Below are 27,929 nucleotides of genomic sequence, written 5' to 3'. Positions count from 1 at the left end.
CTTCCCTAGTCCTGCTCACCACACTATTCCTGATACAAGCCAGGATGCCATTGGCCTTCTTGGCCGCCTGGGCACACTGCTGGCTCATATTCAGCCAACTGTCCATCAGCACACCAAGGTCCCTTTCTGTCAGGCAGCTTTCCAGCGATTCCTCCCCAAGCCTGTAGGGTTGCCTGGGGTTGTTGTGACCAAAATGCAGGACCTGACACTTGGCCCTATTGAAACTCATATGGTTTACCTTGGCCATCGATCCAGTCTATCCAGGTCCCTCTGTAGTGCCTGTCTATCCTCCAGCATATCAACACTCCCTCCCAACTTGGTGTCCTCTGCAAACTTACTGAGGGCGCACTCAATCCCCTCATCAAGATCACTGATAAAGATGTTGAATGGGAGCAGCCCCAGTACAGACTTGCCAGTGACAGAGCAATACTAGGGCTTCCACAAGGCCTTTGACATGGTCCCACACCACATCGTTATCTCTAAATTGGAGAGACATGGATTTGAGGGGTGGACTACTTGGTGGATGAGGAATTGGTTGAATGGTCGAAGACAGAGGGTTGTGGTAAATGGCTCTATGTCCAGGAAGAGACCAGTGATGAGAGGTGTCCCTCAGGGATCCATCTTGGGAATGGTACTCTTTAACATCTTTATCAGTGACACAGATGATGGGATTGAGTGCACTCTCAGCAAGTTTGTGGACAACACCAAGCTGAGTTGTGCAGTTGATACAACAGAAGGAAGGGATGCCATCCAAAGGGATGTTGACAAACTCAAAAGGGTAGCCTGAGTAAACCTAATGAGGTTCAACAAAGCCAAGTGCAAGGTGTTGTGCCTGGGTCAGGGCAACCCCAGATATACACACAGACTGGGAGAAGAACTCCTTGAGAGTAGCCCTGCTGAGTAGGACTAAGGGGTTCTGGTAAAAGACTTAGCATGAGCCAGCAGTGTGCACCTGCAGCCCAGAAGGTCAATTGTATCCTGGGCTGCATCAAAAGAAGAGTGTCCAGAAGGACAAGGGAGGTGATTGTCCCTCTCTACTCTGCCCCTGTGAGGCCCCATCTGGAGTACTGCATCCAGATCCGGGAACCCCAACACAGGAAAGATGTGGAGCTTTTAGAAAGGGTCTAGAGGAGAACCATGAGTATGATCAGAGGGCTGGAGCACCTCTCCTATGAAGACAGGGTGAGGGAGCTGGGCTTGTTCAGTCTGGAGAAGAGAAGGCTCCAGGGAGACCTCTTTATGGCCTTCCAGTACCTAAAGGGAGATTATAAACAGAAGGGAAATCAACTTTTTACATGCATAGATAGTGATAGGACAAGAAGAAATGGTTTTAAACTAAAGGCGGGGAGATTTAGAAGGGGAAGTTTTCACTGAGAAGGTGGTGAGGTGCTGGAACAAGTTGCCCGGAGACACTGTGCGTTCCCCATCCCTGGAGGTGCTCAAGTCCAGGCTGGATGGGTCCTAGGCAACCTGATCTAGTGCTTGATCCAGCAGCTGGCAACCCTGCCTGTGGCAGGGAGGCTGGAACCGGATGATCCTAGAGGTCCTTTCCAACCTAAGCCATTCTATGATTCCCTGATTCTATGCTATACTTCACATACATTGTTCCACCATGGTGCTTCAGTCTCAGCCTAAAGAGGACTTGTTCTAGGCATGCGAGTTGTTTCTGTAAGCAATTCAGTCTTTCACCTCCACTGAGATTCTCTGTAGAGGGTACTGACTAAAATGTGAGTATCTGCCCCCTAGCAACTCAACATATTTAAATAGTTTCTGGCCACTGCCAGGCCAAGCCATGTGTAAATCCGTCAAATGGAAATTAATTTCCCAACTGCATCATCTCGGTTAACTGACATTTCCTAAAACAAAACTGAACAGCCATTAAAATCGGCTGACTTGTGAGTCCATGAAGAAATCACAACGTTGTTTCTTGAAAGCCCTACTCACAGGTCTGTTCATCACTTCGAAGATACCTATATCTCACCACACTGAATGTTGATCAATGGGATATAATACAGGAGCTGACTAATACATAACAGCACTCTGCCATCTCTGGACAACCGAGCAGTAGACCTTAACTACTGAGACAAATGAGTACATCTCAATGAGTGTCAAGAGGACAGAAGTCTCAATTTTTGCATTAACCATGGCTTATATTGTCACATAACAACACCAAGTGGTCAGTCTTGACTCAAAATAATGAAAGACGATTAAAAGGACTCAACATTTAGGTTAGGCAAGATCCTTATCAGGAAACCTACCTGACACTTCTCCTTGAGGTCCATGGCTACACAATTCTGTAAGCATGTCCAGCAAAAGTGAATTGCTTCTCAGGGGAGAGTGTCTCTTAGGCAGAGATCAGATTGGTTATACTTATCACCATCTGTGGAAACAGAAGGGGAAGCAGTTAATTCCCAATATCACTGCCTTTAGGACAAGAAAGTAATGGAAGTCATATAATTCAAACTGTTCTTTAAAAGGAGAACTGGGGAGCAGAAAGTGCTTCCAACAGTACAGCATCTCCCTCTTTACTCAGAATTGATCCCCTTAGTTCAACTCCCCCTAGAACTGGAAGCGGGAGATTAATTAAGTTCCCTGTGCCTCAGAGCAGGAGTATTATCGAAGCCCTGACAGACTTTCAGGCAAGCCTCCAGAAAAAGCTGACAAGACTGAATTCTACCAGGTGCTGGAGCAAGCTGCTACCCACAGCTATTTGTCTTGCTTTTCTTACCTACTGGGAGCTTTGTCCAGCTAGTCTCTAATGAAGCCTACAGTAATGATTCTTCCATTTGCAGAAAAACAGTTCAAATCTTTGATAGAGTCATGCTGCTAGGGACAAGACCATTTTTATTTTAGCACGCTGGGACTCTAGCAGAATTGAAGTAGGAAGCAGCTCTGGAGCTCACAACCTTTTTCTAGCCCATCTGCTCCTTGATCTCCCATAGCACAAATGTGCACTCCTTCCACGCATGCAAAAACATCTTTTGTGATCTAAAACGAACGGCATGTGTACCTTGCTTGAGAGTATTATCTCTTATACAAACACAATGGGATATTGTAAGATTATGCAATGAGTGGTCTTGGGAAAGTCTTTCCTGGTATTTAATAGCTCTTGTTTCTATTTTTTAATATCACACAAACTTGGGGCTTGGACACACACTTCTGGCAAATCCAAGCAAACAAGGAAGTAGCTACCTCTGCAAATAAATCCAAACCATACATGCACTTCTTGGATACAAGAGGACTGGCTTTTGCCAACTGGGCTTTACTACTCCTTTACCATACTCTCTTCTTTCAAGGATTCTGGAGATGCTATCCTTGTGATAGTCACCTACAGCACTACTGTACTGCTGTGCCACAGCACCCAAGCACAAATACAGGCTGGGCAGAGAATGGCTTGAGAGCAGCCCTGAGGAGAAGGATTTGAGGGTGTCGTTTGAGGAAAGACTCAACATGAGCTGGCAATGTGCACCTGCAGCCCAGAAGGCCAACCGTATCCTGGGTTGCATCAAGCGTAACCAGCAGGTCAAGGGAGGTGACTCTGCCTCTCTCCTCTGCTCTTGTGAGACCTCACCTGAAGTACTACACCTAGTTCTGGGGCCTCTAACACAAGTACACGGAGCTGTTGGAGTGGGTCCAGAGGAGGGCCTTGAAGATGACCAGAGGGCTGAAGCACCTCCACTACAGGAACAGGCTGAGTGACTTGGGACTCTTCAGCTTGGAGAAGAGAAGGCTACACGAAGGCTTTATAGCGCCCTTTCAGTACCTGAAAGGGGCCTACAGGAAATCTTGAGAGGGACTTTTTATAAAGGCATATAGCAACAGGAAAATGGGAAATGGCTTTAAACTGGAAGAAGGTAGATTTAGGCCAGATATTAGGAAGAAATTCTTTACTGCGAGGGTGGTGAGACACTGGAACAGAATGTCTCACCAGAGATTGCCCAGAGATTGTCTCACCAGAGATTGTACCAGAGATTGTTGTGGATGCTCCCTCCCTGGAAGCGTTGAAGAAAAATTCCAGTCTGGATGGGGCTTTGAGCAACCTGGTCTACTGGGAGGTGTCCCTGCCTATAGCAGGGTGGTTGGAACTAGAGGACCTTAAGGGTCCCTTCAACCCACCCATTCTAGGATTCTATTATATAATTCTATGATACTCTCTGAATACTGTGGTGCTACATAATTTCAAGGAAAATAAAAGGCATCCAAAGCTTACTCAGAAAGCCACTACTGCCATATGGAAGTGTTAGACATAAATATCCTCTCTTGCAGATAAGTACTGCTCCTGCATTCTGGGAAGCAGCAAGTATTCAGTATACTGCTTATCAAAGAACTGTTTGCAGTACAGCAACCAACACCTGCAAGTACAGTTTTCTGTCTGCCATCTGCCACAAGTCCGGACTCTGCTCTACTTCTCTGTTCTGTGACTCTTGTCAATATGCACACATCAAGGGAATGGAGCTATTTTCAGGCACACTGTATCCCAGCCAAGCCAATCAGCAACTGCAAAGAGAGGATCAGATAAAGTTACTGGAGCAAAGCTGACGAAGAGTGCTGGGAGTTGGAAGGAGGAAAATGCACCTTTGCATGTTTGCACACAGCAGCTTAGAGCATCAGTATCTCACCTTTAACTTGAGTGTCACTTCAAGTGTAAGGCAAGGCAAGAGGAGATGATTTTAAGATGGAGAAGATGGCCACTAACAATGAGAGGGCTAAGAAATAAATCCATGATTCTTCTTTTTACCCCACTCCCAACAGAAGATTCATTAGTAGATCTACCAAGGGGTTTATGTACCTCGTCCTCATTCAAACAAAAATTATGTGCCTGTATTTCTCTCTGGACCTGCACTTCAAAATCATAATCATCAGTGACATGACCAGGCCAACTGGAAGCCACAGTCACAAAAGCAGAGCAAGAGAAAACATCTTCAACTGTTTGCTCTTCAGAGTCTGTATCACCTAACCACTAGCAGCATGAGGGGCCATGCAGGGAGACAGTTGGGCAGGAGGCAGGATTTGCTGCACAGCAGCAAATGACATTCTGATTTAGGCACCAAACTGAAATGTGATCTTGAATGCAAAGCACGCTGTTCCTTAAAGTTCAAGGCACATCATTTGCATGCTTAGGAATACCACCCTGAAGTCCTTCAGTGCTAGGAAGCAGCATACAAAGCACAAGTGTTAAAAAAGGAAAGACTAGCTGGAAAGATAATTCTTATCTAGACAAAATCAAAACCTGTTAAAATGAACGGTATACTAAGAGCTTGTAAAAGTAATCAGAGCAATGTATGCAACACTGCTTCATCATTATATGTGCTCAGGGCTCCTCCAAAATCAGCTTTAGGTCAACTGATGCTAAAAGAGAAGACAAACTACGGTGAGAAATAACCTTTCCTGAATTGCTACACTAGGATTGGTATTGTATCCATGTAAAATGTGATTTGCAAGCTTTCCTTCAAATACATACTTTATCAAAATAAATATTCTCCAAGATTATTTGCAAGAATTATACCATAGCAACTAAAACCTCATACGCATCACAGAGGTCTTGCAAACACTCAGAAAATGGCTTCACACAATGAGAAGCTGAAACAGTTTATGAATTCTGCAGGCAATGTACAGCGTACAGGTGTGCAGAGATGTGCATTAATTCACTCCAACTCTCCCCTACAGACACCTGGGAAAAAAAACAAAACAAAACAAACTTTTGAAGAGTCTTGAAGAGTCGCAAGTCTTTAGGGAGAAAAGGAAATCAACTTACTTTTCCCAAAAGCGTTCAATCACAGATTCACTAGAATAGACTATAAAATATGATGGGGAATCTGAACACGTCTTGCTACCAAAAGTGAATTCCTCAATAACAGAATTCCAATCCATCATCAAGAATAGAAACAAGGGGGAACATATAATAATCAAAAAAAGCAGCTGCCTTAGGAAAACAGCTTAGATAGAGCTCATTGTTTTGATATCAGCAGAAACATACGGTCTTCCTACTCACGAGGAGCTGATGTCTGTCTGCTAATTTGCAACATGGGCACATTTACTAATATACAGGTTGTCAAAGATGCATAAAGTGATAGTGCCAACTGATTTGAGACCTACTGAGAGCACAGAAAGGAGCTGGCAGCCACACTTCTTGGCTTCAGTATCAGCTTGCAAAAAAAAATAACCTGTCAAAATTTGGATCAGCTAAACATTCTCTGCCTCAATAACCTCATATTACTGATAAGCATATACATATCTGCTTCAGAGAGAAACTGTGAAGTAAATGTATTAGTATTTGTAAAGTGAGATCCTCTGAATTGGTTTTCTATATGTGCTAAGTATTATCAACTCAGTAGTGACCAAAAGTCTCATTTGTGCATGGCTGTGAAGAATCAGAAGTGTATTTCACACAAGCTTCACTTCCCTTGCTAAGTGGCAGGAATTAGAGAGAGATCTATTCTACCTTGAATCAGGAACAGGATTAAACTTGAAATTAACTTTAAAATTTGTCTTCCAATTAAATGTGTGCTTTCTGGGAGATAGTACTTGCTGAGAATTTTTTTTTTTAAATATCCGATTCCTTCCTTCTTTCTTCAGCACAGAACTTGTACATTAGACTTGTTCCAAAGGACACTGGTGTCCTAAAGCAAGAGCTGAGCAACAAGAAAGGAGTAGGGAAGTAAGAAATAGCTTTGGCACACCAGCCTTTATCTCAGTCAGAGTATCAATTTACTTGAAAGATAAAGATTGGTAAAAAAAGATGCTACACAACTGAAATAACACCTTCTTTGCTTTTTTTCTCTGGTGACTTGATAAGCAACTGACAGATCTGATCAAAAGAATGATCAAAGTAGTTTAGTCTACCTTGCTCTTTCCACAGTAGCTGATGCCATCTGAAATTAAGGTACAATACATCTGAAAGATGTTAATTATCTTCATTTTTCTTTCTTGGGAAGAATAAATTTAAGAAAGTTTTTAGGGATTAAAGGACTGCTTTATCTTTTCGGCTTCAGGTACTCTAAGACAGCTTCAGAAAGACACGATAGGTATTTAGTCTGATTGAAAGTGAAAAATGCAAAAAAAAAAAAAAAGTTGAAGGGCCTCTCCAGGTTCAGCAGAGCAATGACACACCATCTGCTTTGTGGTACTGTATCTTAAATGACAACTAAAACATTTTACAGCAAATGTATGAAGAATTCATTGCAAAACTGATAGCTGTCATTCATCATCATGGCAATGGTTACTATGGTAACCAGGATTTTATAACAACCTCAATTAAAAAAACACCTAAATGCCTAAAAACCACAAAAAGGCAGCAGCCCAAAATAATATTTAAAATACCAAGCTGTATTTATAGGATGTTCCAGCAAATCATGTTTTGCTGATGTACACTAACTCATAAAGAAAAGTATAACTTTTTCTCTTAATTTCACTTCATATATAAGACTGCATAATTGCTTATAGTAAATCTAGGTAAAAAAGCTCTTACACCAGTGCTTGTCATTTGGAGGTATTTAATGGTAGGGGAACTGTTACAGGTCACAACTTGAACTGGTAACTGAGCACCTGGTGAAGGGGTGCAGCTGGCCTAGTGAGCATAGGCAATGTGCACCTGTGCTTCCCATGTGACCAGAAGGGCTGGACTACCCTGGGCTCATATAAGGGCCAGCCACTAAAAGGAAAGTGTCTCTTGGGCTAGGCTATTTCCTCTGAGGGAATGCTGTATAGCTAGAGAGCTCCTTCATTAGCTGGGTGAGTTCCATTCTTCTTTCTGTATGTGATTATTGGCCTACCTGTGAATACTGTACCTGGTATTGCCAAGAACCTGTCAGAAGCAATTCTGCTTCTTTGTAAGAAGAACATTAACAAACATTGTAGTGATAAGAATGTTTTCTGAGAGTTCCTCCAAAACAGGCACAGCACCAGAAGGCTATTAAGAAAATCAAATGCATATATTCAAACAAAATATGACTTTTGAGTAGAAAATACAGTGTTCAACAGACTTTGTATTTTGCTATTTTCAGGAGTTCCATTAAAATCTTATGATGAATAACTGTGTCTAGAAACATGGTAATGAGGTAACATGCTCTCCTCTGAATAGAGAACAGAAGAATCTGTGCAGGTCCTTAGCAACTCTTTTTTTCCCCACTGCTCACTTAGGAGTATCTTGGACAGAGATACAAAGTGCTCTATGTAGTGTACAAGTGGTCCTGTATATAATTATAGGTGTTAAAAATCCAAATGGTACAAAGCAAACCATATTCCCTACAGGTAGGACAGTGCTGCCCAAATCCTGGGCAGGCCTCTCTTTTTGGGCAACCATATCGAAGGACTTGTCTTCTGGCCAATCCCCCATATCTCCCCATAAACTTCACCAGTCACAGGAGTATTTAACCACCTCCTTCAAAGGTGGCTCTGGCTTGAGCAGCTTGATGCGTCTTCTCGCAACTAGTCTGATAGGAATCTATCTGAAATAGGTGTAACCTCCAAAAAATACAGACTTACATAGTTAAAGCTGTAATATGAAGATTAGAGGGAAAAGCTTGGTTTTCTTGGTTCCACTTGCAGTGTCAATATTTGTTCCTGTGACCTAGGCTAAAACTACTAATATTTTAATCTTCTAAAGTGTTAAGTGATAAAGTGTTGGCAATACACTGATTTTAAAGGTTCAAAGTCAGAATATTGTGTTGATATGCTTGAGTAGAAGATGACAAAATAAAAAGCGTTATTCTCAAGAACACAAGATGTATAAAGCCAGCAGCATGTATATACTCATGCATGTCTGTATTATGCAGACTTCTTAAAGTGAGTCATGCTTTCTAGGTTATTTAAATTCTGCTATACTTGAACAAGATGTGCAGTTTAACAGTAGCTGTTAATAGTTTGTGTACATTGTTACTTCTGTTTTTAAGGAACCTGAAATATAGATGTACTATTTTACTGCATCTTCTTGTACATACTGTACTGTCTGTTGTTCAACTATGAACTTTATTTCTATAATTGCTGTAAGAAATAATAGGATTTTAAGCAATTGTGCTGCAGGGTTTTCCTCCTTTTTTTTTTTTGAAATAGTGGGGGGAGAAAAAGCTGTGTAATACTTGATACTGCTTCAAGAGGATGGATGGATATGCTGGGTCCATGTGCTACTAGTCTGGTAACTTTAAGTGCTGATAAGGCTCAGGAAGTTTTCAGGTATGAGCCTGACTAGAAGATGAGAGCCCAGACGTAGAGCAGCGGGTGCCCGCCTGACCCCACTGAGGTGAGGGGTGGGCGCTGAGGCGTTTCTCTCCGTGCAGGTGGGCCCGGTCACCGCCCCACCTGTGAGAGGAACACCCAGCCGGTGTGCCTTAAAACAACTACCACGTGCCGGAGCTTTCTGCGATTTGTTTGCTTCTTTCTCTCCCAGCTCCTTCATAAGCCGCTAGGTAACGCTCCGCTGAGGAGAACGGCGCTGCGCGGGAGCCCCCGGCCCGAGGATAGGAAGAGCTTTTATCAGGCCTCCCTGCAGGGCCGAGGCCGACGGGAATCCCAGCTGAGGGAGCGCGGGCCCTCCCGGACCCGCTCCACGGCGGGACGGAGCGCAGCCGCTGCCGCTCGTCCTGTACTCACCAGCCGCACCGGGTCGTCTCAGCGGGGAAGCCGCTCGCCTGCCTGGCTTCCCCCTGCGCCGCCGGGGCCGCCATCAGGGTTACTGGCAAAGCGGGCGGCCACGGCGCTGGGGACCCGCGGTGGCGTTTCGGGGCTGCCTCAAGAAGCGGGTATCTGGTTGGTGGGATCCCGCGCGGTCGCCCGTACGCCGTTCGCTGATTGGTGGGATCAGAGTGGCGCGCGAAGCCGACCGGACGCTCTGGCTGCGGGGCGCAGTGAGAAGAGGGTGCGCCCTGAGGAGCGGCGGCTCAGCCCCGGGCGCGCCGCTCTCTCAGCGGAGTAGGGGCTCGTCCCTCCCTGTGAGTGTCGGAGGGAGGGTGCGGATCTGCCACTGAAAAGCTGTTTTTGCCGTAGGGCGACCGACCGAATGGAAGTCTCGAAGGAGCCGTGAGGTGAATGCAGGCGCGCAGGACGTCATGGGGCAGCGAGCGCACGGGCGTGTGGAGCCGGTAATCTGAGGAGAAATCCGAACCGCTGCACAATCTGGAAAGGAAATCGGGTGTGAGGCAGAGACGGCTCATTCTGCCTCTGCCTGCAGAGGTTTGGGTTCTGTCTTCTGAATTCACAGTGGAGCGGCAAGCTGGAAAGTTTTTTACATTCAGTCTTGATTTCCTTACTGTAATTTAGTGCTCATACATCACAGGCTGTAATGCGCAGTTCCCGTGTGAGATTTTTCTTCACAAAAGTGACGTTAATTGGTGTGCTGAAGTGCGGATGCCGAACTCTGGTGGAATTGTTTGTGCTTTCACAGCAATAAGTTGCACAAAGAGCTCTGCACTGTTCTCCCTGCAATTAAGTTTTGGGTGAGAAAGTGAGATTTTAGGAGTGTGCTTACTGCTCCTTTGATGCAGTCTGAACTGAATGTACATTTGATTTTTAGAAGTTCTACAGTGTTTGCAGATCTTTTAAATACAATATAAATCTTAGTAGGAGAATGATGACTGTGGAGCTCTAGGCTTTCCTGAGCTTCTGGTTACTCAGAACAATCTCCTAGATCCAGAAAAGAGAAATGGACCTCCAATACACTCAAGTGACACTGTAAGCACTTACAGTTCCTTAAAAAGAAATAATGGCAGGTCTGAGGAATTTTCTGCTGTAATCTAGACACAGTATGGGGAAGGGGATAAATGATTTACTGGAGTTGTAGTAGCGTGAGATCATGAGTTGGGCTTAGTGTTTTGTGTGAGCATCTTGTTCATTCCTGCTTAGGTTGTTCCCCCCCCACCACAGTAAAATTTACTTAATTAGTAAAATGCTTTAAAGAAAAGATAAGGGTGAAGATGCATCTTGAACAGGGATCTGGAGATGGGATTACTTGGTTCCTGACACAGGTAACCGTGGGTCTCAAGCCACTATTAAATGCTGATTTTTCTCCCTGTTACATCCTGAATAGAACTTCCCTTGCAGTTGTAGAGGCTAATAGATGGGATACTTAACCTCTTTGTGCCTTTATTTGCTTCTTGGTAAACTTGATCTAACTGTTCATCTCAGTGATTTAGAAACCTACTGTTTGTAGAGCATGTTGAGTTTAAGTGAAAAACATTATCAAAATAAAGTATTACAAGGATGCTTGGAGGAGTAGAAATACCCTTGAGTTAGACAGTGTTGCTAGGAGGTTCAGAAATAGAAAAGGTATCCAGTGAGAACTTTTCTCATGAATTCTAGTACTTGATAGTAAAGGGAAAGCTGAACAGGAAAATGCTGTTGAATACCTAAGGTATAATAAGCTGGTATGATTTTTTTTTCAGATCCAAGACCTTAGGTCTAAAGACTTGTTTTATAAGAAAATGCTCTGTCTGTCTTACAGTAAGTAATCATCCTCTCATTTTGTTTGTTACAGAACTGTGACTGAATGTTCTAAAGGTAGACAAGAGTATTTCTGGATCTTTTTGGTGTTGTAATATTGTAGGATGGAAAGTTCAGATAGGTCAGTTTTGCCTGCAAGTTAGGATCATTTTCCACACTTGCTTCAAAACAGATATTAAAACTGTTCCTTGGGTGCTTTGTTCCACATCCTTGTGCTTCTTGGAATTGTGGAATTGTTTCACTGTGTAAAGGCCTCCTATAGTATTTTGATGGGAACTGAATTTAAAGAATGAAACAGCTACTGCAAACCCTTGTGTATACTCTGAAAATGCTTAATTTCATGCTCTCTGTATCTTCAGCACAGGGATATGATGTCTCCTCCTCTTGGGACTAGAACATTTGAACAGAGACATGTCTCATGCAGTAAGCTGCTTCTGAATGAATTGCAGCCTCTGGCAAATCCAAGGGAACTGTTTGGCCTCCCTGCATGTGCCTTTCAGTCAGTCCTCAACAGTGTGCTGTTGTGGGTAGAGCAGGTGTGAGAATTTGAGTAGGAGCACTTTAAAGCAGGTACTGTATGCAAAAAAAAAAAACAAAAACAACTTTGCTTTCTTTTTAGTTAAGCTCTTTAGAAGATGTTTAAGTTGCGTTTAATTTTAATCAGTATGACGAGCAGCATTTCTGAACAGCAAAATAAAAATCAGTGAATTTCTTGGTATTGTTTAGAAAATGCAATTGCTGTACGTTTGATTTCCTTCACTCTGCCCCCTCTCCCCAGCACATCTGATGCCAGATGCTAGGATTTAACCATATTTCTAATACTTGTGTAGTTATAAGGAGTTAAAAAGAGGAGCTAATAAAAAACCTATTTGAGTCTTAAATATTTAAAAGCAGTAGTTGACCAATACTTGTTCAAAAGCTCAAGGGAAGAGAGTATTTCATTTTAGCTGAATGATGTTGCTTCCTATCTTGCGTGTTTAATATGTAGGGAAGATGTACATAATTCAGTGTTTATTAACAAAAAAAGTGGGATATTCCTCTAAAAAACAGGATTCAGCTTTTTATTAATGAATATCTACTTTGTTTTTCCTCCCAACTGAAAAGTAATTAACTGACAATTCCAAGCTGTCTTGAAAATGATACATGACTGAACTGGGAGTAGGAGGAGAGCAGAAGCCCTTTTGTACTAAAGAAAGGGAGATAGCACACTATAGCTGGATCTGGTTAGTTCCCTTTTACAGACTTCTGTCAGAGCTTGAGCAGCTCCAGGTGATCCCAGCCAACTAGTTTATTGTTTTCTAATGCTAGCAGTGGCTATTACAGTTCCCAGGTAGAATGGCATTTCCTACATAGTAATTTTTGTAAGTCTTGTTCTTGTGTATGTGACCACAGTGATGTGTGGCATAGAAGAAAATCTGCTTTTACTGTATTTTTCCTTGTTATCTCAACTTTATTGTAAGACTCATGAGTAGTTGTTTTGGGCTGTTTTAGCTAGTTCTGAGTCTAAGTTAACTTTTTCTTTCTGGTCAGTAAAAGTCAAAGCAGTACATGTTTGTCTTGTTGGGGATTAAGCTACTTCACAAGTGCTCTTCAGATCTATAAAGAGTAAAATTGCAAAGCTGTTTAGGCAGATCAGCTGTTCTGTCTGTGTCTCAACACTTATTTACTGTGCTTAGATTCACAGAAACAGTTGCAGTAACTTTGTATGTGAGAAAGCCAGAGCAGAACACTGGGATGGTTTCTAAACAGGGAGGGGTAGCTGATGGTTTCAGGAAGGCTGAAAAGTCAAGAGCCAGCAATTCTGTTCCCAGTGCTGTTGAACATTGTGGCACCAGTTTGTGGTATGACATTTAGCAAACTTAAAATAAATATCGATTTTCTGCAATTGTGTATGCATGTACATCCATATCCCTTTAATACTGTTGTATCTACAGCTATCAACTGCCAACTGCAATGAAACTAAGTCTTTAGTATATAGCAAAGTAGTTAGTTGTCCGCTCCACTTACTAATCTGCTCTCCAAGGAAAAGACACAGAAAGAACACTTGGACAGACTTTTCTTTTGTGATCCAGTTCTCTTGTTAGTGCTGCCTCTCAGTGTTACAGATACGGGTGTGTGGGGAGAAATACTAGACCAGTGTCATGGTTTTATGATTTTTGGTTATTGGTATTCCACATCATAACATGTAGTGAATGTACCTGGTTCTCAGAAGAGAAGGACTACTACATTCCCCAGGGTACTTTGCTCCTCTGTTACCATTTCTGAACAGAGGGAAAAGATAAAAACTTGCAGATCACAAGACCTCATCCCTTTTTTCCCTGCTCATCTTGGCAGCACCTTGCTCTCCAGCTGTCTTATTGTTGGTAGTAGAGTAAGGCCTACCTTGATTTTGGGACATTCTCTGTATTGGATTTATCAGTTTAAATTGTAATTATATCGTATTATAGTGTGTTGTTTTGCATTCTCATACCGTATTTAGTAAATTAGTTTGTTTCTCCTCAGATTGTTGCTGCTGTTCTTTGCTCTCAGGGCTATCTCCTTACCCTTTTTCCCCTTTTCCCAGGGCGTGGGCCCGTGGGTCCCCCGTCCCATTCATCACGGAATTGGGCTGAATGCCCGTAAACCACTGACAACCAGAAATCTAGTTCTTAACATTTTTGAGGAACTGTGGTAATATTGGTTAAATGTAGTAGAATCCATCAGTGGGCCAAGCTTGTGTGGTAATCATTTTGCAACTTACTGCTATCTGTAAGTAGCATCTGCAAATCTGTTGCATGTGGTGTGAGTTTCAGACTACAGCCTAGATGCTAGGCTTTTTCAAGGCATTTGGTCTTTCTAGAGCAGGTCACTTGTTTTATCACAAGGTACATTTGTTGAAGCAACTTCAGCTCCAAGACACTTGATCATCTAGTAAATGGAATACTTGAGGATTTTATGGTGATTTTCCCAGGCTTGATTTTCATACTGAGGCCACTATGGGTTGATGTGGGAAGGTGATGTTCATGCAACAGATCCCCCTTCCCAGCATTCTCTCCTCGCTGTACTTGCATTCTTGGCATTCCTCTATTTGCTGCACCCACTTTATTCCTGTTCCTCTGAGATGCATAGGAAATAAATTCTCCCACAGCTGCCAGAACAGTATTATGGCATAACATTTTCAGCTTGCGAGAAAACTGATCGGGGCCATCTTCAGTCTAAGTCTATTCTGCATCCTTGTTAGCAGATTGCGTGGATTGTTTTCAGTAGGAGAAAGCTTTCTGTCTGGATTCACACATCAGGTTGCTTTTATACAACTACAGTAATACAAAGCAAGGTATATGAACTGCAGTGATATAATGCAGAATTGTGATATTAAACTTTAACCATCTGAAGATGAGCTGAGCTAGCCAGCATATTGCTTTCAAAAACAAAATGCTACAGTCAGGAAATGTCAGAGGAAGATAGGTACATACTAGCAATGTATTTAATTACAATTTCTCTGCCAGAAGCAGTTTTTAAAAAATCATTACAAAAGACAGTTGCTAACATTTGTAATTATTGGCCACTGTTTACTGTATTGTAGCTCATGATAGCAGGCTCTCCAGTATGAGGAGAATGGGGTTGGGAACAAATTTCTAGACTGCAGAAAGGACAGTGACACACTTTGGAGAGCTCTAACAATAAATTCCTCTTTGCCTGTGGTTTAGAAGACAGCCTGAAATACAAAATGCAAGTTTAAGCTACATTATTGTAAAGAAACCATTTCTTTTCAAAAGCTTGTCAAGAAGGTAATGTCTGTGACCCACGAGTACTGAGGAAGCGAGTATTCATCAAGACTGAAGATTTCCTCTGCTAGAATCAGACAATCATATACCAAGTTAACAGCCACCTAGTGGTTCCTACTGAGGTTTAAGGTAATTACACTCATCCATTTTATTTCTGATACTGACAGTATCTAAACTACTCAGATGTTAATCTTTTTCTCTCAATTGATTAGAAACCTTAAAGAATTTCTCTTGAAACTTCCCGTCAACTTAACAACAATGAATTAAGGCTCCACAAATTAGGATTACATGTTTTGTTTTCTACCAAAGTTTGGATTTTCCTTGTTGCAGCCTCTCATCTTCTGAGAGAGATGATTGGTTACTGGGCCCTTACTGTCTTGCACTAGCACTAGAAAGATTCTGCTGTAGTTTACTTTGCTGATGAATGCGTATAGAACTCAGAGACCACAATGGCTCTGTTCTTTCCATTAGTGTCAACTCACAAACTGTTAATTTCTTTAGCAATAAGGAGAACAGATATGATTCAAAGCTAGGGCGAATATTTTCTGATTATGAACCTTCTAAGTTCAATGGCTATCCCAGTTGCTCTTTCTCTTGAGGTGGAGGCCTCTGAGCTCTCTAGTTCAGGCGCTGATGCTTAGTTTTCAAAACTGCCTTTGAAGCTGTATGTGTTAGTGTTCTCGGCAAGTGGGAGTGAAAGGTCATTACTCCTTTGAGAAGAAACAGTCCAGAACATCTTTCTGGTTAATATTTAGCTTCTTGCATTGGCTCTACAAGGAAGTACACTTACAGCATCTGGAAGCATTATGATAGTGACAAAAAATAGAAATTTGTACATTGTGTCAAAATATATGCCAGAGTTGCTTGTCTGGAGAAGTATTATTTTAAGATGTACACCAAGTTCACGCATTTGCTGTGTCAGTAAGCAACTTCTAGATGACACACAGTGTAAGTTCTGAGTCCTAAGGCAGAAGTTTACACAAATTCCATTGCAAAAACACAGGCATTATTGTAGCTTAGGTTAAAAACAGTGTCAAGATAAGGCAGATATCATTGTGGTTTGTGTTCAGTAACTTTAGCATTAACATGACTGCTGTTACAAGTATTAAACCTCATGTCATCAGTAATGCTGTATTAACATAAATATACCAAGCAGTAATTTTAAACTAATTTAAATTAATTTTAGAATTACTTTTAAAAATGTAATTAAAAGTCATTTTAAATGGCTACTAGCACAAAAATGAAGCTTCTTAAGATGTAGTCTTAAAATCTATTAATAGCAAGAAATCATTCACTGATTTTTTTTTTTCCCTAGACTGCTCTGATGCCTTTAAGAAAGGATCCAAAAGAATTGTCAGGCACCAAGTCTTCCCTTAAAACTTCTTAAAATACTCAGAACTATTTTTAGATTGTTTTATCGCCACAAATGGTCATAGGAAATTCAAGCTATTCCTAGACTACAGCACTATTTGAAAATGATCCTCTAGCAAAACATGTCTTTCACCCTTGCTTACAGCTGTGCCAGGATTTCAGCTTTTGCTGCAGTGAAGCTGCACTGGTATTTGTGCAGTAAGTTGTACATTTTAAAGCGTTCACTTGTTTGCGAGAAGGGGAAGCAATCTTCATTAATTGATTTGTAAACAAGTATATCTCAGCAACCTCTTTATCAGGAGTATTTTTCTGTGACACTTTGATCTGTGCTATTTCCAAGATTTGTTGCTTATTTGGTCTTATAGGAATGCCCTTTTAAAGTCAGGCAGCTATAGCCTCTTATAGTAGCCATCATTCATCTGGTAGCTGTTAGCCATATCTGGCTTTTCAAGTCCAGTGAAAAGTACCTGCTATAACTTCTCTGCAAATGTTATTTAACTGAACTTAGAACTTCTTAGTAAGCCTTCTATCTTTCCTTTGAGGTCATATGTGAAATCAGAGACTCTAAGTCTGTGCTAGCACTGGGGAGTTGAGACATCTTAGAATCTAGCTCTGATTTCAGCAGTCTGTGTCATCCTAGATAAATTACTTTTCCATCCTCAGAAAGAATGTCTGAAACATCTGTAACATCCTCAACTCCCAAAGCTCTTTTTCTCCACCCTTTCCAATTTTTGATTGAAGTATTAAAATCCATGCCTTCCCCTAATGCCCAAATCTGGGAAGAAATTAGAACTAGAACCCCTTACATACAAGCTACTAGGAGGAGAAAATATTTGCAAAGGGTTTAAAGCACAAATTTTGTACTAAAATAAAGCTTTAAAAAAAACCCCAACCCTCTCAAGAATCTTCATGAAGCTGCCCAAACATTTACATTGAAAATGTTACCAGACAACGTTTGCAGAGTATGGTTTATAAGCAGAATTGTATGAAGTAACAGTATATGTTGTGATGTTGTAATCTTGGTGTGGATGATACCCTGAATCCCCTCCCTTCAGAGTACAGCTGGGGAGTTCAACCAGTGTGATGTTTGTGTTTTGTTTTTTTTAAAGGGGAGGGTGCTTAACTGAAGGCATCTGTCTTCTCAATACAGAACTGTGATAAAACAAAATATCACTTCTGTACTCTGAACTGAGATGTAGCAAGACTGGTCAGAATAATCCTGAATTTAGATGAGCCCAGATGTGAGCTCGGTACTTTGTTACATGCTATGCTTAGACCTCATGTTTCCAATCTCAGCTTCTTTTCAGAAGGTGAGGAGTGATTTCTTCAAAATAACAGGGAGAGAACTCTCTAGTTTGCTTGTGGCTAGTCACTGCTTATTTTGGGAAACTGGCAAGAGCATGCATTGTATAAATACCTCCTTTTAGGATTGGGAGTGTAGCTCTGGAAAGCCTGTTTTAAAAATCTCTTTCTAGAGCATGAGGGAATACTCTTTATGCACTGGCTTTACTGAGGAATTGAATATTGTAATTACAGCCTCTTAGAGCTAAAAGAATTATAAGAGGGCCATATAATTAAATGTTGGAATTAACTGCATGGGCAATCTGGGTTCTGCCCTCTGTGCACACGTTAATGTGTTTTTTTCTCTACAGCGTGGGTGCCTCCCCAGAGCTCAGAATAGATGGTTGTAGAGCATTGGGTCTGCAGCTCTGCATCCTCTCAGTTCAAACACAGGGGGAGGAGCACAGCATTCATGCTGGGGTGCAATTTTCCCTAGTAGTAACTTTCTGAATGCACTTCTTCCTGTTAACTGTGTGGTGTGTAGGCCACTCTCTCTTACAGGAGAGAAGAGGCACAGATAAATGAGGCAGATATCTTGCAAAAAACCAAACCCGAGTGGTTTCACGTCGAAAGTCTCGCAGCCATGTTTTCCTCCTTCTTTCCATGGGGCGGTAGTGAATACGGTTCGACCTCAGGAGGGCTCGATGCCTCAGCCCACCGAGGCTGCAGCCACGCCCCTTTCCTCATGTAGGCCGGTCCCGGCAGCTGTCGGTATGAGGTGCGCATGCGCGAAAGCCACTGCCCGCCTTCCGTGGGGGAGGTGAGCGCGCAGGCGCCGCATCCGCAGTGGGCAGAGCTGTGAGCAGCTGACAGGGCCGCTCTCGCGAGAATTGCTGGGGGGACGGCGGCGGCGGAGCAGGCGGAGTGGGAGCCGTGGGACGGCGTTGGAGCTTGGGTGGCAACCGAGGCGGCGCTGGAGGGGCGAGCAGGCGACGAGGAGCCTCGGGTGGGGCGGCGGCCCCCAGCGTTGCGCGGTGAGTCCGGGGTGGGAGGGGGGGCGTGGAGGGCCGGCGCGGAGCCGCCGTTTCCCCCCCTCCCCCCCACCCTCTCAAACCGCTCCGGTGAGGGGAAGGCTTCTGCAGCTCGGGCCCGGCTTCCCGTGGCGCTGAGAGGACGCTGAGCACCGGCGGAAGGCGGCCCTCTATCGTGGCCTGCGCTCGACGGGGGCTCCGCCTCTCCTCACTGCGCTCCGCGGGGCTCTCCGCGGTGCCGAGGTTGCGGGCCTGAGTCCGAGACCTCGGCCTTCCCGAGGCGGTGCGTGCTTCTTGGTGAGGCGCTAGCTGGCAGGGCGGCCTGGGCCGGGCGGAGTGGAACCAGATCCTGGGCTCACCGGGAGCTGTGTGCCGGGAGGAGTTCGGTCAGGTGCTGCTCGGGTCCCCCAGCTGGCCTGCGAGCTGGGTCTGATGGTGCGGCTATGGGTTGTGTGTGCGCGAGGGGGTGGTTCTTGGGCCGTGTTTTAAACGTTCCCCGAAAGAGGTCTGTAGTTTAAAGTCACTTCCAAAGGTAAAAAGGTTGTGAGTAGCCTGTAGGCAGGTTAATGTCTGTACTTTTCTTTCTTTTAAGACCTTTTGGGTCAAGCTTTAAATGTGAGTTTCTAAGATGGGGATTTTTCCCGTTGCTTTTTCTTTCTCTTCTGAACTTCCTGCATTGTGATTCAGGGTTGGTTTTGTGCAATAAGGCTTAACCTGGCAATATAATTTCAAGTAATCTATAGAGGACATGGATACAGTCTTACTAACGCACACAACATCTGACTTCAGATAGAGATCTCTTTTATAACCTAAAGAGAAAGTTGTACGTAGTATACTTAACTGGAAGAAAAATGTGTAGATCAAATATAGGAATTAGGGAAGTTTGTTCCTTGTTCTAAAAATTATTAAATGCTTTCTGTCACAAGCCAAAATTTGAAGGGCCCGAGGATCGTTAATCTCCTTCAAACACAACACTGTCCATAATCATTTTTGCAGAAATGTTGGACATTGAGAATTTATGTCTGAAACGGTCATTCAATTATTATAATCTCTTATGATCAAGTCATATAGTGTTTAAAGTATTTCATAATACCAGAGAAGCTTTTAATATTTAAGCTTGCTTTACACAGTCTAAAATAAGGAAGTGAGAATAAGTAATTTCTGCTAAGCTAATTTTTTTATTTGATAAAATTATTTGATCTGATAAATATTATTGGTGCTTTTTACTGTAGCATAGTCTTGTAATTGATATTAGGACTTGTCCTCTGACAATACATACTTAAGTAAGATGAAATGTATTAAGCTACTAGATATCGAGTATTCAGTGAATATCCTTCATCGTGAATGTTCTGGCTCTTATACGTTGGTAACTTATGTTTTACCTGGTTAGTTTGTTTTGTTGTGTTAATTGGTTAATCTGAAATCATAAGTGCAGTGCACTGATTCTTATTTCTATTCTTTTGTTTATAGTTGACACTTAACATCTCTGCATGTCTTCCAGATGATGTATCCACACGTTTTTCTTTCCAGCACCCTCAGTAATGTTTTGTCCTACAACAACTGATGAAGCTTAGACTCTGATCTTTGCAAGATCTTCTACTGAATCTGTTTTCTTCCTTCCCTCATTTCAGCTTTTCTATACTATCCTATTCCTGTCCATATCAGTCTCCAAAAGAACAGTAAAATGAGAAAAATTAAAAGCTCTTACTTGCTATTGCTATTTTAAAAAAACCTAGTTGTAGGAGCAGTGTAAAAAGCCTACCTTACCTTCATGTTTTTTGAAATATCACTTAAAAAGATCATGAGAATTGTTTCCTGTTGGCTGCAGTGATGAGATTTCTATTTATAATTACTTATATTCTTTCCTGAGCTGCAGCACTGTATTGCAAATAAGTTTGCTGCTAGCTGTGTCTGCAGCCTTTTCTTCCTCTTCCTGTTTTTTTTTTTTAAGAGCAAAACTCAGTAAGGCAAGAGGTGGAAAACACAGTGTTATTCTGGGAAATCTTAGCTGCTTCTCTAGTAAGATCATCTGTTAACTCTTGTAATGTGTATTCACTGTGTTCATGATTTGGCTGTGCTTACATTCTTACCTGTCTTACCCTAGTTGAAGTTTGTGGAGCTAAGGTACGGTAGTCTTTGCAATGTGTCCTGTTTCACAGCTGTCTGCCAAAAGTGAATGCCTGCAGCTGTGCTTCCAGTGGGCAGAGGTCTAGCACAAGACACTTCCACAGTAAGCTTACTTATTTCCCTTGTGCAGTGGATTTCTTTTAGTAGTTATGTGGTTATCTTTAAGCACTTACTGAATAGGATTAGTGAACAGTAAATGCTTTCTAAGTGACTTCGAGGGAATTCACATTTTAAGTTTTCCTCTTCCAACATTTGTTGTGTATGTATCTTGGTTTAATAATTTAGACCTCCCTAACTTACGTGTAGCTTTTCTCCTAAATTTCAGCTTTGTTTTTGCCTTAAGTCATGGTGGTTTAATTTCTGTTCTATATTGCAGGTGTTTTTACTGCTGTTACCTAGAAATGTGGCTCCTTCATATCCTGACAGTGTATATGATGATGGTAGTAAAACGAGTATGTGTTTAAGAAAATTGCATGATGAATCTCCCTTGAATTGTTCTGGAATATTTCCTGCTGTTGTACTATTACTAAGCTTGGGAAAATCCCAGTGTAGTTCTTGGAAAGGCTGCATCAGTTGCTCTTAAAAAAACGAAAATTGGGAATTAACTCGTTCAGTTTAAAAGAAGTATATTTTAGATGCTAGCACAGTGCTGGATAGCAATGTCTGTGTACGCTAAAGAAAGAAACACTGACCAGTTGGCAGTAATTCCTATCTTTAAATGTATGTTAAGCCCCTAGTGTATTGATCAGGTTGTGCAACTTGCTTTCACAGTCTTTAATTTTGATTCTAGGATTTCCAGGCAGTGTTCCCTTAGCTGATGATGTTTGCATACGCATATAATGATATGCATCTTCAAGTGTAAGAGCTTGTTGAAACACTGAAATGTTTCTGCTAGCTATATTTACTCTTTAAGAATAAATAGAAACTCAGCATTGATTACCATGAAACACGCAGGACATATTGACAGTATGTTTGAATGAGTGTTTTCTGTTGCTTCATATCCAGTCACTTCATGTTGCATGCACCTCAATATTGTTGTAATAGTAGAGCAAGGTAAATACCATTAGTTATAAAAAGAGGCTAGGTTAGAAAGGTGAGATGGCAATCCAAATACAGTAGAGGCCAGCAGAGATGAAGTGTTCCTGGTGAAAAGAAAGTTACTGTTGCAGTTTGGATGCGTGCGTTCATATAGCATGGAAGAATGACATGAGGAAAAACAGATGATTTTTTTAATATGTTAGTGTTGAAACTTAAGAGTTTTAGAAACATTAAAGTGCTAATAAGAGGGTAATGCTTTTTTAGTTTTAATTACATATATTGATCAAAGCTTGGATCTTGTATATTTATTTTTAGTAGTTCCAGTAGCACAGACAAATTGTTCTGTTGTGATATTTGTGGCTGTTGACAGCTTTGTCTACCTTACTAGTGTTCTGGTAGCACTGTGTAGGAGTACAAAAGAAAGCCCCAAACTCTGTGAATGTGGAGACTTTTCTAGGATGTCTTTTGTTTTTTTTTAAAGTATTCCTTTGAGTACCTTCTCATTCTGCCAGTTTACTGCAATGGAAATCTTAGTTCTGTTTTTTTGCCGCAAGCTTCCACATTCTTTATGGATGTGGAGCTGCAGATTGGGCAAGCACGTTATCTGCTTAACTGCATTCATGTAAGGCAGATTTTTTTTTTTCCCAAAAGAGTTATAATGCTACCTTTCCACGCAGCACTGCTCTTCCTGGACCATGACCACAAAAGACTGAATTAGCAGGTTTGTGGGTTAACTGATGTTTGTGAGATCTTTTCTGTTTTGGAGAGTCACTGACAAGCATCAGCTCTCTGCTGATTCTGCAAAGGAATATTTGTGATGGTTTTTAACTCACTAACTTCCTTCTTTCAGTTCAGTTACCTTCTCTGCTATTAAATGAAGCTAGTCTTAGATTAAATCCTATTCTAACCCAGATGAGGCTTTATATTCAGGTCCTTTAAGGACTTTCAGGGTGTCAATATATGCAATACCAAATTTGGTGTCATTTTTTCATTGGTGTCATAAGAGATCCTCGACTGAGCACTGTTCTCACACGCTCCTTCTGGAGATGTTTATCGTTGTTCAACGTTTGGCTACTCAAGACACTAGAGCCTCAGAAAGGTTGCTTTCATGTTAAACTGAGCCCGAACTGTTGTTTATATACAATATTATTTTATGACACTTTGATAGACGTTTCATTCCTATTAAGTGCTCTTACAGAGTATTACGTAAGAATATAGGACTTCTAAGATGAGTATTCCGTACGAGTATGAAAGTAGTCTTTAGTTTGTCTAACACTATTGAAATCGATGTAAACTGCGTGAATGGAAGAAAATACAACTATAGATACGGTGTAAGCTGCGTCTTGAGCATGAGTTTTCCATTGGGGGAGAGGAGTGCGCTGCCCTCAGTGGTGCCTCCCTGCAGCTGGTTTGCTGCTCGCCCGCCCCGAAGTGCCCCACTCTGGCGCTGCCTCCGCAGGCGGAGCTGTCCCTGGGGCCCTGCCGCCGGCCGCGCCTCGCGGGGACGCAGAGCGCGGGGCCGCTGCCGGCCGGAGGGTACCGGCCCGGCTCCTCGCGGGCGTCTGCTGCAGCCTCGGGCCGCCGGCTCCTCCTGGTGCCGCCCCCGGCCGCCGGCTGCGGGGCCCTATTGGTCGCCGGCGGTGTCATTCGGGGGAGCCGGGCCTGGGCGAGCACGGGCGGGAGGAAGCAGCGGTCGCGCCGCTCCGGGTGGAGGGAGCGGCTCTGGGCGCGGCCCCGGCCATCGATCCGGGCCACTTCCCCTAATGGCACGGCTCTTCCTCCTCCTCTCTCTCCTCTAGGGCGGATCGTCCCCTGGCCTCCCCTGTATGTGAGAGACGAAGCCGGCGCTTCGAACGGAGCCGGACCGCGGGAGGGCTGAGCCGGGAGCCGCCGCGGGAGGAACGGAGGCTGCGGGGAGTGCTTCCTTCCCACTGCCTGCACCGCCTGGCAGGGCAGCCCCAGCATGGAAGCCATCGCTAAATACGACTTCAAAGCTACAGCAGACGACGAGCTGAGCTTCAAACGGGGGGATATACTTAAGGTAAGTGGAGGGTAAGGGATTAGGGATTCCTTCTTTTGCCCTCCACTCTTCGACTTCTGTCTATTCAGTCACTTCCTGTCCGTAGGACCTGGCTTTTGCTGGCGACTCAGCAGAGGGTCATCTCCATTTAATAGCATACCCTAGGATTTCCTCAACCCCAGGCTGACCAGAGCTGATGCCGTTTCCTTTCTGTGTTAAGCATGTGTCCCAAAGTCTCTCTTGTCATCTCAGACTGTGGAATATTTGAAAACTTAGTCTGCAGATAAGCAGGAGTACGATACAATGTACTCTGCACTGAATTCCCTTCCACAATAGGGTACCCTTTAAAGTTATCAAGATCAGTTCGTGTTCCTTTCCTTTGCCTCCTGCCAAAGATTCTGGTGTCAAAGAACAGTGATTAGTTTTTTCCTCAGTAGATGATATTTTAGCATCAGGCTGTCAAATATCGGTGCTGAATTTTATCTTCTGGTGTGATGAACGCAGGTGATTAGCTTGTGGCTGAATGTTTAATGAGTCTGTGCAGATGTAAGTGGATGTTTGAGTGCAGCAGAGGAGTTTTGATCTATAGTTCTTTCAATATATCAAAAGCTTTTTAAAATTCATCTTTAAGGAAATTTGAGAAATAAAGGAATTTCTAAAACTTTATTTAAAATAACACGCAGAACAAGCCTAACATTCTAGTTCTGGGGAGAGTAAAATGTAAAAATCTGTAGTGATTTGGCTTCAGTGAAACATAGTTCTGAGCTTTATTACTTCCAAGTAGTAAGACCTTTTTTGCATTGTGTTGTAATGGAGTTTCATTCAGAGTCAGTGTTACACCATGATTGTGTAAGATGGGCATTTCTTTCCAAGTGTGATACATTTACTATAGAAATATTTTAAAATGCTGACTTCTAAAATGATTGGAGTAGAAACTTCCTTGAGAGGTGCCAGTCTTGCAGATGTAAGGCTGTGACTTTGTGCACGTTGACAAATAACTCCTGCAGTCCTCAATGGGATTATTTATCTGCTCAAAATTTTTACCAGGAAAGGGCTTGATTTTAGCTACTATTTTAAGATAAGTTGGAAAAAAGCCCTCTACATGTAAACTTATATGGTTCTTTTAGAGTTGGCATTTCAGTAATAGTGTGGCCTTGTTAGAAGCGCAGTACTGCTGTGTGGCTGTTGATAGTGGCTGCAAAAATGTATCCTGCCTTGAAACTGCACTTTTAAAATACTTGCATCTGCTACGTCTTTCACGTCACTGCCTCGTAATGGGCCTAAAATCGCCTGTTGGACCTGCACACCTCAATTTCCATATTTGTGTAATTACCATAATATTTCCTTTTGATGTTTTGAAATGTTCAAAACTGTCATAACACTAGATTTCTTCTGTGATAACTTTACATTTATTTTTCTATTTTTTTATCACTGCTAACTGCTCAACTTTTGTGGTGTATCTGAAGAAGAGCGTAGCTGAAGTTAACTTGTAGAAAATGCTGAACAGAAAGGAAAACAAATATAATGAAATACAGTTTATTTTTAAGTGTGTTCTTCATTATTTTCAGCTAGTTTGATACAGGTGTTTGAAGTACATGAAAAAATGTCTTGAGTGAAGTTTGTATTCATTTAAAATTCTTAAAGTTTCATTTATTATTCTCTAAGAAATAAAAGGGGAAAGTAGATTTGTACACTTAAAGTTCTGTTTGTACTAAAACTGCTGTGATGTTAAAATGTACTTGAGTCTTGGCCACCTGATATCATCTCACAGATAAAAAAAAAAATTTTGTCACAGCAATAGAAGTGTGCCAGCATGGATGATGTTACATCACAATAATCACTGTATTTTTCCTAGAACAGAGGGATTTTCTTAATCTAGATGAAACCTAGGCAGAACATATCTCAGAGCTATGATGAACACTTCTCAATACTGTTATTTCCTTTTATCTTGTATTCTGAAAATGCTTAGAAATGTTACATACTTACTTTATTGAGGAGTGAACTGTGGTGTAGAAATTAGAAATTATGCCTTACTCAAGATTATAACTAAAGTTAGTGGAAACTCTAAAAGTTTCAGGAATCTCTTTTCAGCATGCAGTTGTAGTGTGGTTGTGTAGCATGGTAAGGCTTGCTGTGTAAAGCTGGCAAATTTCAGACAAATAAGCAAACAACAGAGTTGTTACAGTTCATTTTACTCAGACTGACAAGCTTCTGTGGTAGATTGTCATTTTGAAAGTCACTTCAAATGGCTTTCAGTTTGTAGAAATTAATGTTCATCAGGCATGGCAGATCTGTTTCTTTAGTATTACACTCATGGCTGAGAAGTCTCAGGGTATCCCATTCATGTGCCTTATGTAATCTTTTATTTGTCACATCAGTTCTGCTGCCATCGAATGAGTGAATTGGGAAGAGAAATGAACTTGTAGCGTGTTGAATGCTGCTATATACTTCAGTCTTCAGATAGCTTTTGCTGAGGCATGCGTGTAGCTTCACGCATCGAGTGAAGACTTCTCCAAATCTAGCTATTACCTGGATTTCTGGTCTTCATGCAGCTTTGGAAAGTAAAGTAAATTTGATGGGACAGATGATGATGGCAGGAAACTGTTTTGTAGAGAAATGTTATAGCTTAACCACACTAAGGAAAGAACAAAATCTATAACTCTTTATTTCCCACTCCTTAAAAGTACATGTTTCTTTTTGTGCATAGAGATGGCAAAGATGCACCCAGTCTGACTTCTGATTTCAGCAGATAACTTGGCTATGATGTCATGGTGCCATTATTGCTGCATACCAACATATTCTGGCCTTGATTGAATAGCATTTGAACTGTGGTTGTTAGTAATCTTGTGGCAGGATTCCAAAAGTGAGTGAAGATAGTTGACCTTTGACTTGCAATTGTAAAACAGCTGAGTGAAGAGGAAAAGTGACTGGCCTTTTCTTTTGTGGGCAGTATGTCATAAAAGCTGCTCCTGTAGTTTTTTGTAACCCTGTCAGTACTCTGGATCCTCGACCTGGTTTAGTGATTGCCATTCAGGAGGTAAAAACTGACAGCTTTCTTGAAGGTATTTTAATGTGCTAAATACTACTTGCCTAGCCTTTTCCAGAGGAAAAAAAGGTTGCTGTTTCCTTCTGTGTCCTCTGATTGCAGCACAGTGCTGCTGCTCTCAAGATCACCATTCTTTTCATGAACTAGTGGCAGCTTGATAAAACTTGGTGTCTGGCATTCCATCAAGGGTGTGAAGATAGCCTGTCTCATTATTAACAGCAACAAAAGTTTGAAGAATTCCTACTTGAAATTTTGATTACTGTTTTTCACTTTGAATAGTTAACAGTTGTCATGGTGCTTTTTCAGTCTTTGCCCCGTTCACTTGCTGTGTTTATTGATATTGAGACTAGGTAACTTCAGTTTCTGTCTGTATTTGTCACTCAAGTTCTAAGTCCCCAAAACCGTATGTGTTTCCAGCAACTTCTGGTTTTGTTGGCCTTTGTGTTAACTGGAAAGTATCCAGACCTAAAGTGCACTGATGTTTGCTGGTGGTTTGGAGGGAGTAAAATGGGAAGAACAGAAAAGTTGTCAGAACTAGCCAAGGCACCTTTTCTCTATTCTTCCTGCATCTAATCTGAAGTGTACAGTTTAATATGATGGTACTCTGCTAACTATTTCTGAAATGGTAGTACAAAGTAACTAATCATACTGATGAGTATCTTGAATGTTAGAATTGTTTAAAACAGTAAAGTAAAATAGGCCACTGCTCTGTTTCCTCTTTTTCCTTCTTCTTTCCCAGAGTTGAGGCATAGCTGGAAAGTGATCTTCTGAAGAAGCGAATAAGTTCCTGTTTTCAGTGGTTGTCAGCATAATTCAAG

General features: G+C 42.0%; 2 protein-coding genes across 7 annotated transcripts in view; one reads left to right on the top strand and one right to left on the bottom strand.

The window, feature by feature from the left end:
* TMEM94 (transmembrane protein 94) overlaps window positions 1-9,808 on the bottom strand; it is a 49,968-nt gene extending 40,160 nt beyond the window's left edge. Inside the window, exons 1-2 of one of the 2 annotated variants that reach the window (XM_021415121.1) lie at window positions 9,589-9,808; window positions 2,259-2,380 (exon numbers count right to left, since the gene is read on the bottom strand). In XM_021415121.1, coding sequence (XP_021270796.1) covers window positions 2,259-2,282 — 24 coding nt within the window. In that variant the 5' untranslated portion in view covers window positions 2,283-2,380; window positions 9,589-9,808. The remainder of the gene's footprint in view (window positions 1-2,258; window positions 2,381-9,588) is intronic. The other variant, XM_021415120.1, reaches the window with a different exon arrangement.
* The window catches only part of GRB2 (growth factor receptor bound protein 2), a 50,462-nt gene continuing 32,412 nt past the window's right edge, over window positions 9,880-27,929 (top strand). The window contains exons 1-3 of one of the 5 annotated variants that reach the window (XM_021415124.1): window positions 18,682-18,883; window positions 21,384-21,459; window positions 23,845-24,086. In XM_021415124.1, the coding sequence (XP_021270799.1) occupies window positions 24,009-24,086 (78 nt within the window). In that variant the 5' untranslated portion in view covers window positions 18,682-18,883; window positions 21,384-21,459; window positions 23,845-24,008. Of the gene's footprint in view, window positions 10,020-10,058; window positions 10,077-10,149; window positions 10,168-18,681; window positions 18,884-21,383; window positions 21,460-23,844; window positions 24,087-27,929 lie in introns of those variants that run through there. The other 4 variants (XM_021415125.1, XM_021415126.1, XM_021415127.1 and 1 more) reach the window with 4 other exon arrangements.

The sequence above is a fragment of the Numida meleagris genome, chromosome 17 (genome assembly GCF_002078875.1).
Source record: "Numida meleagris isolate 19003 breed g44 Domestic line chromosome 17, NumMel1.0, whole genome shotgun sequence".
In the NCBI taxonomy this organism is placed as follows: Eukaryota; Metazoa; Chordata; class Aves; order Galliformes; family Numididae; genus Numida; species Numida meleagris.
The sequence above is the reverse complement of the archived record's forward strand: the minus strand, read 5'-3'. Positions and strand labels throughout refer to the sequence as shown.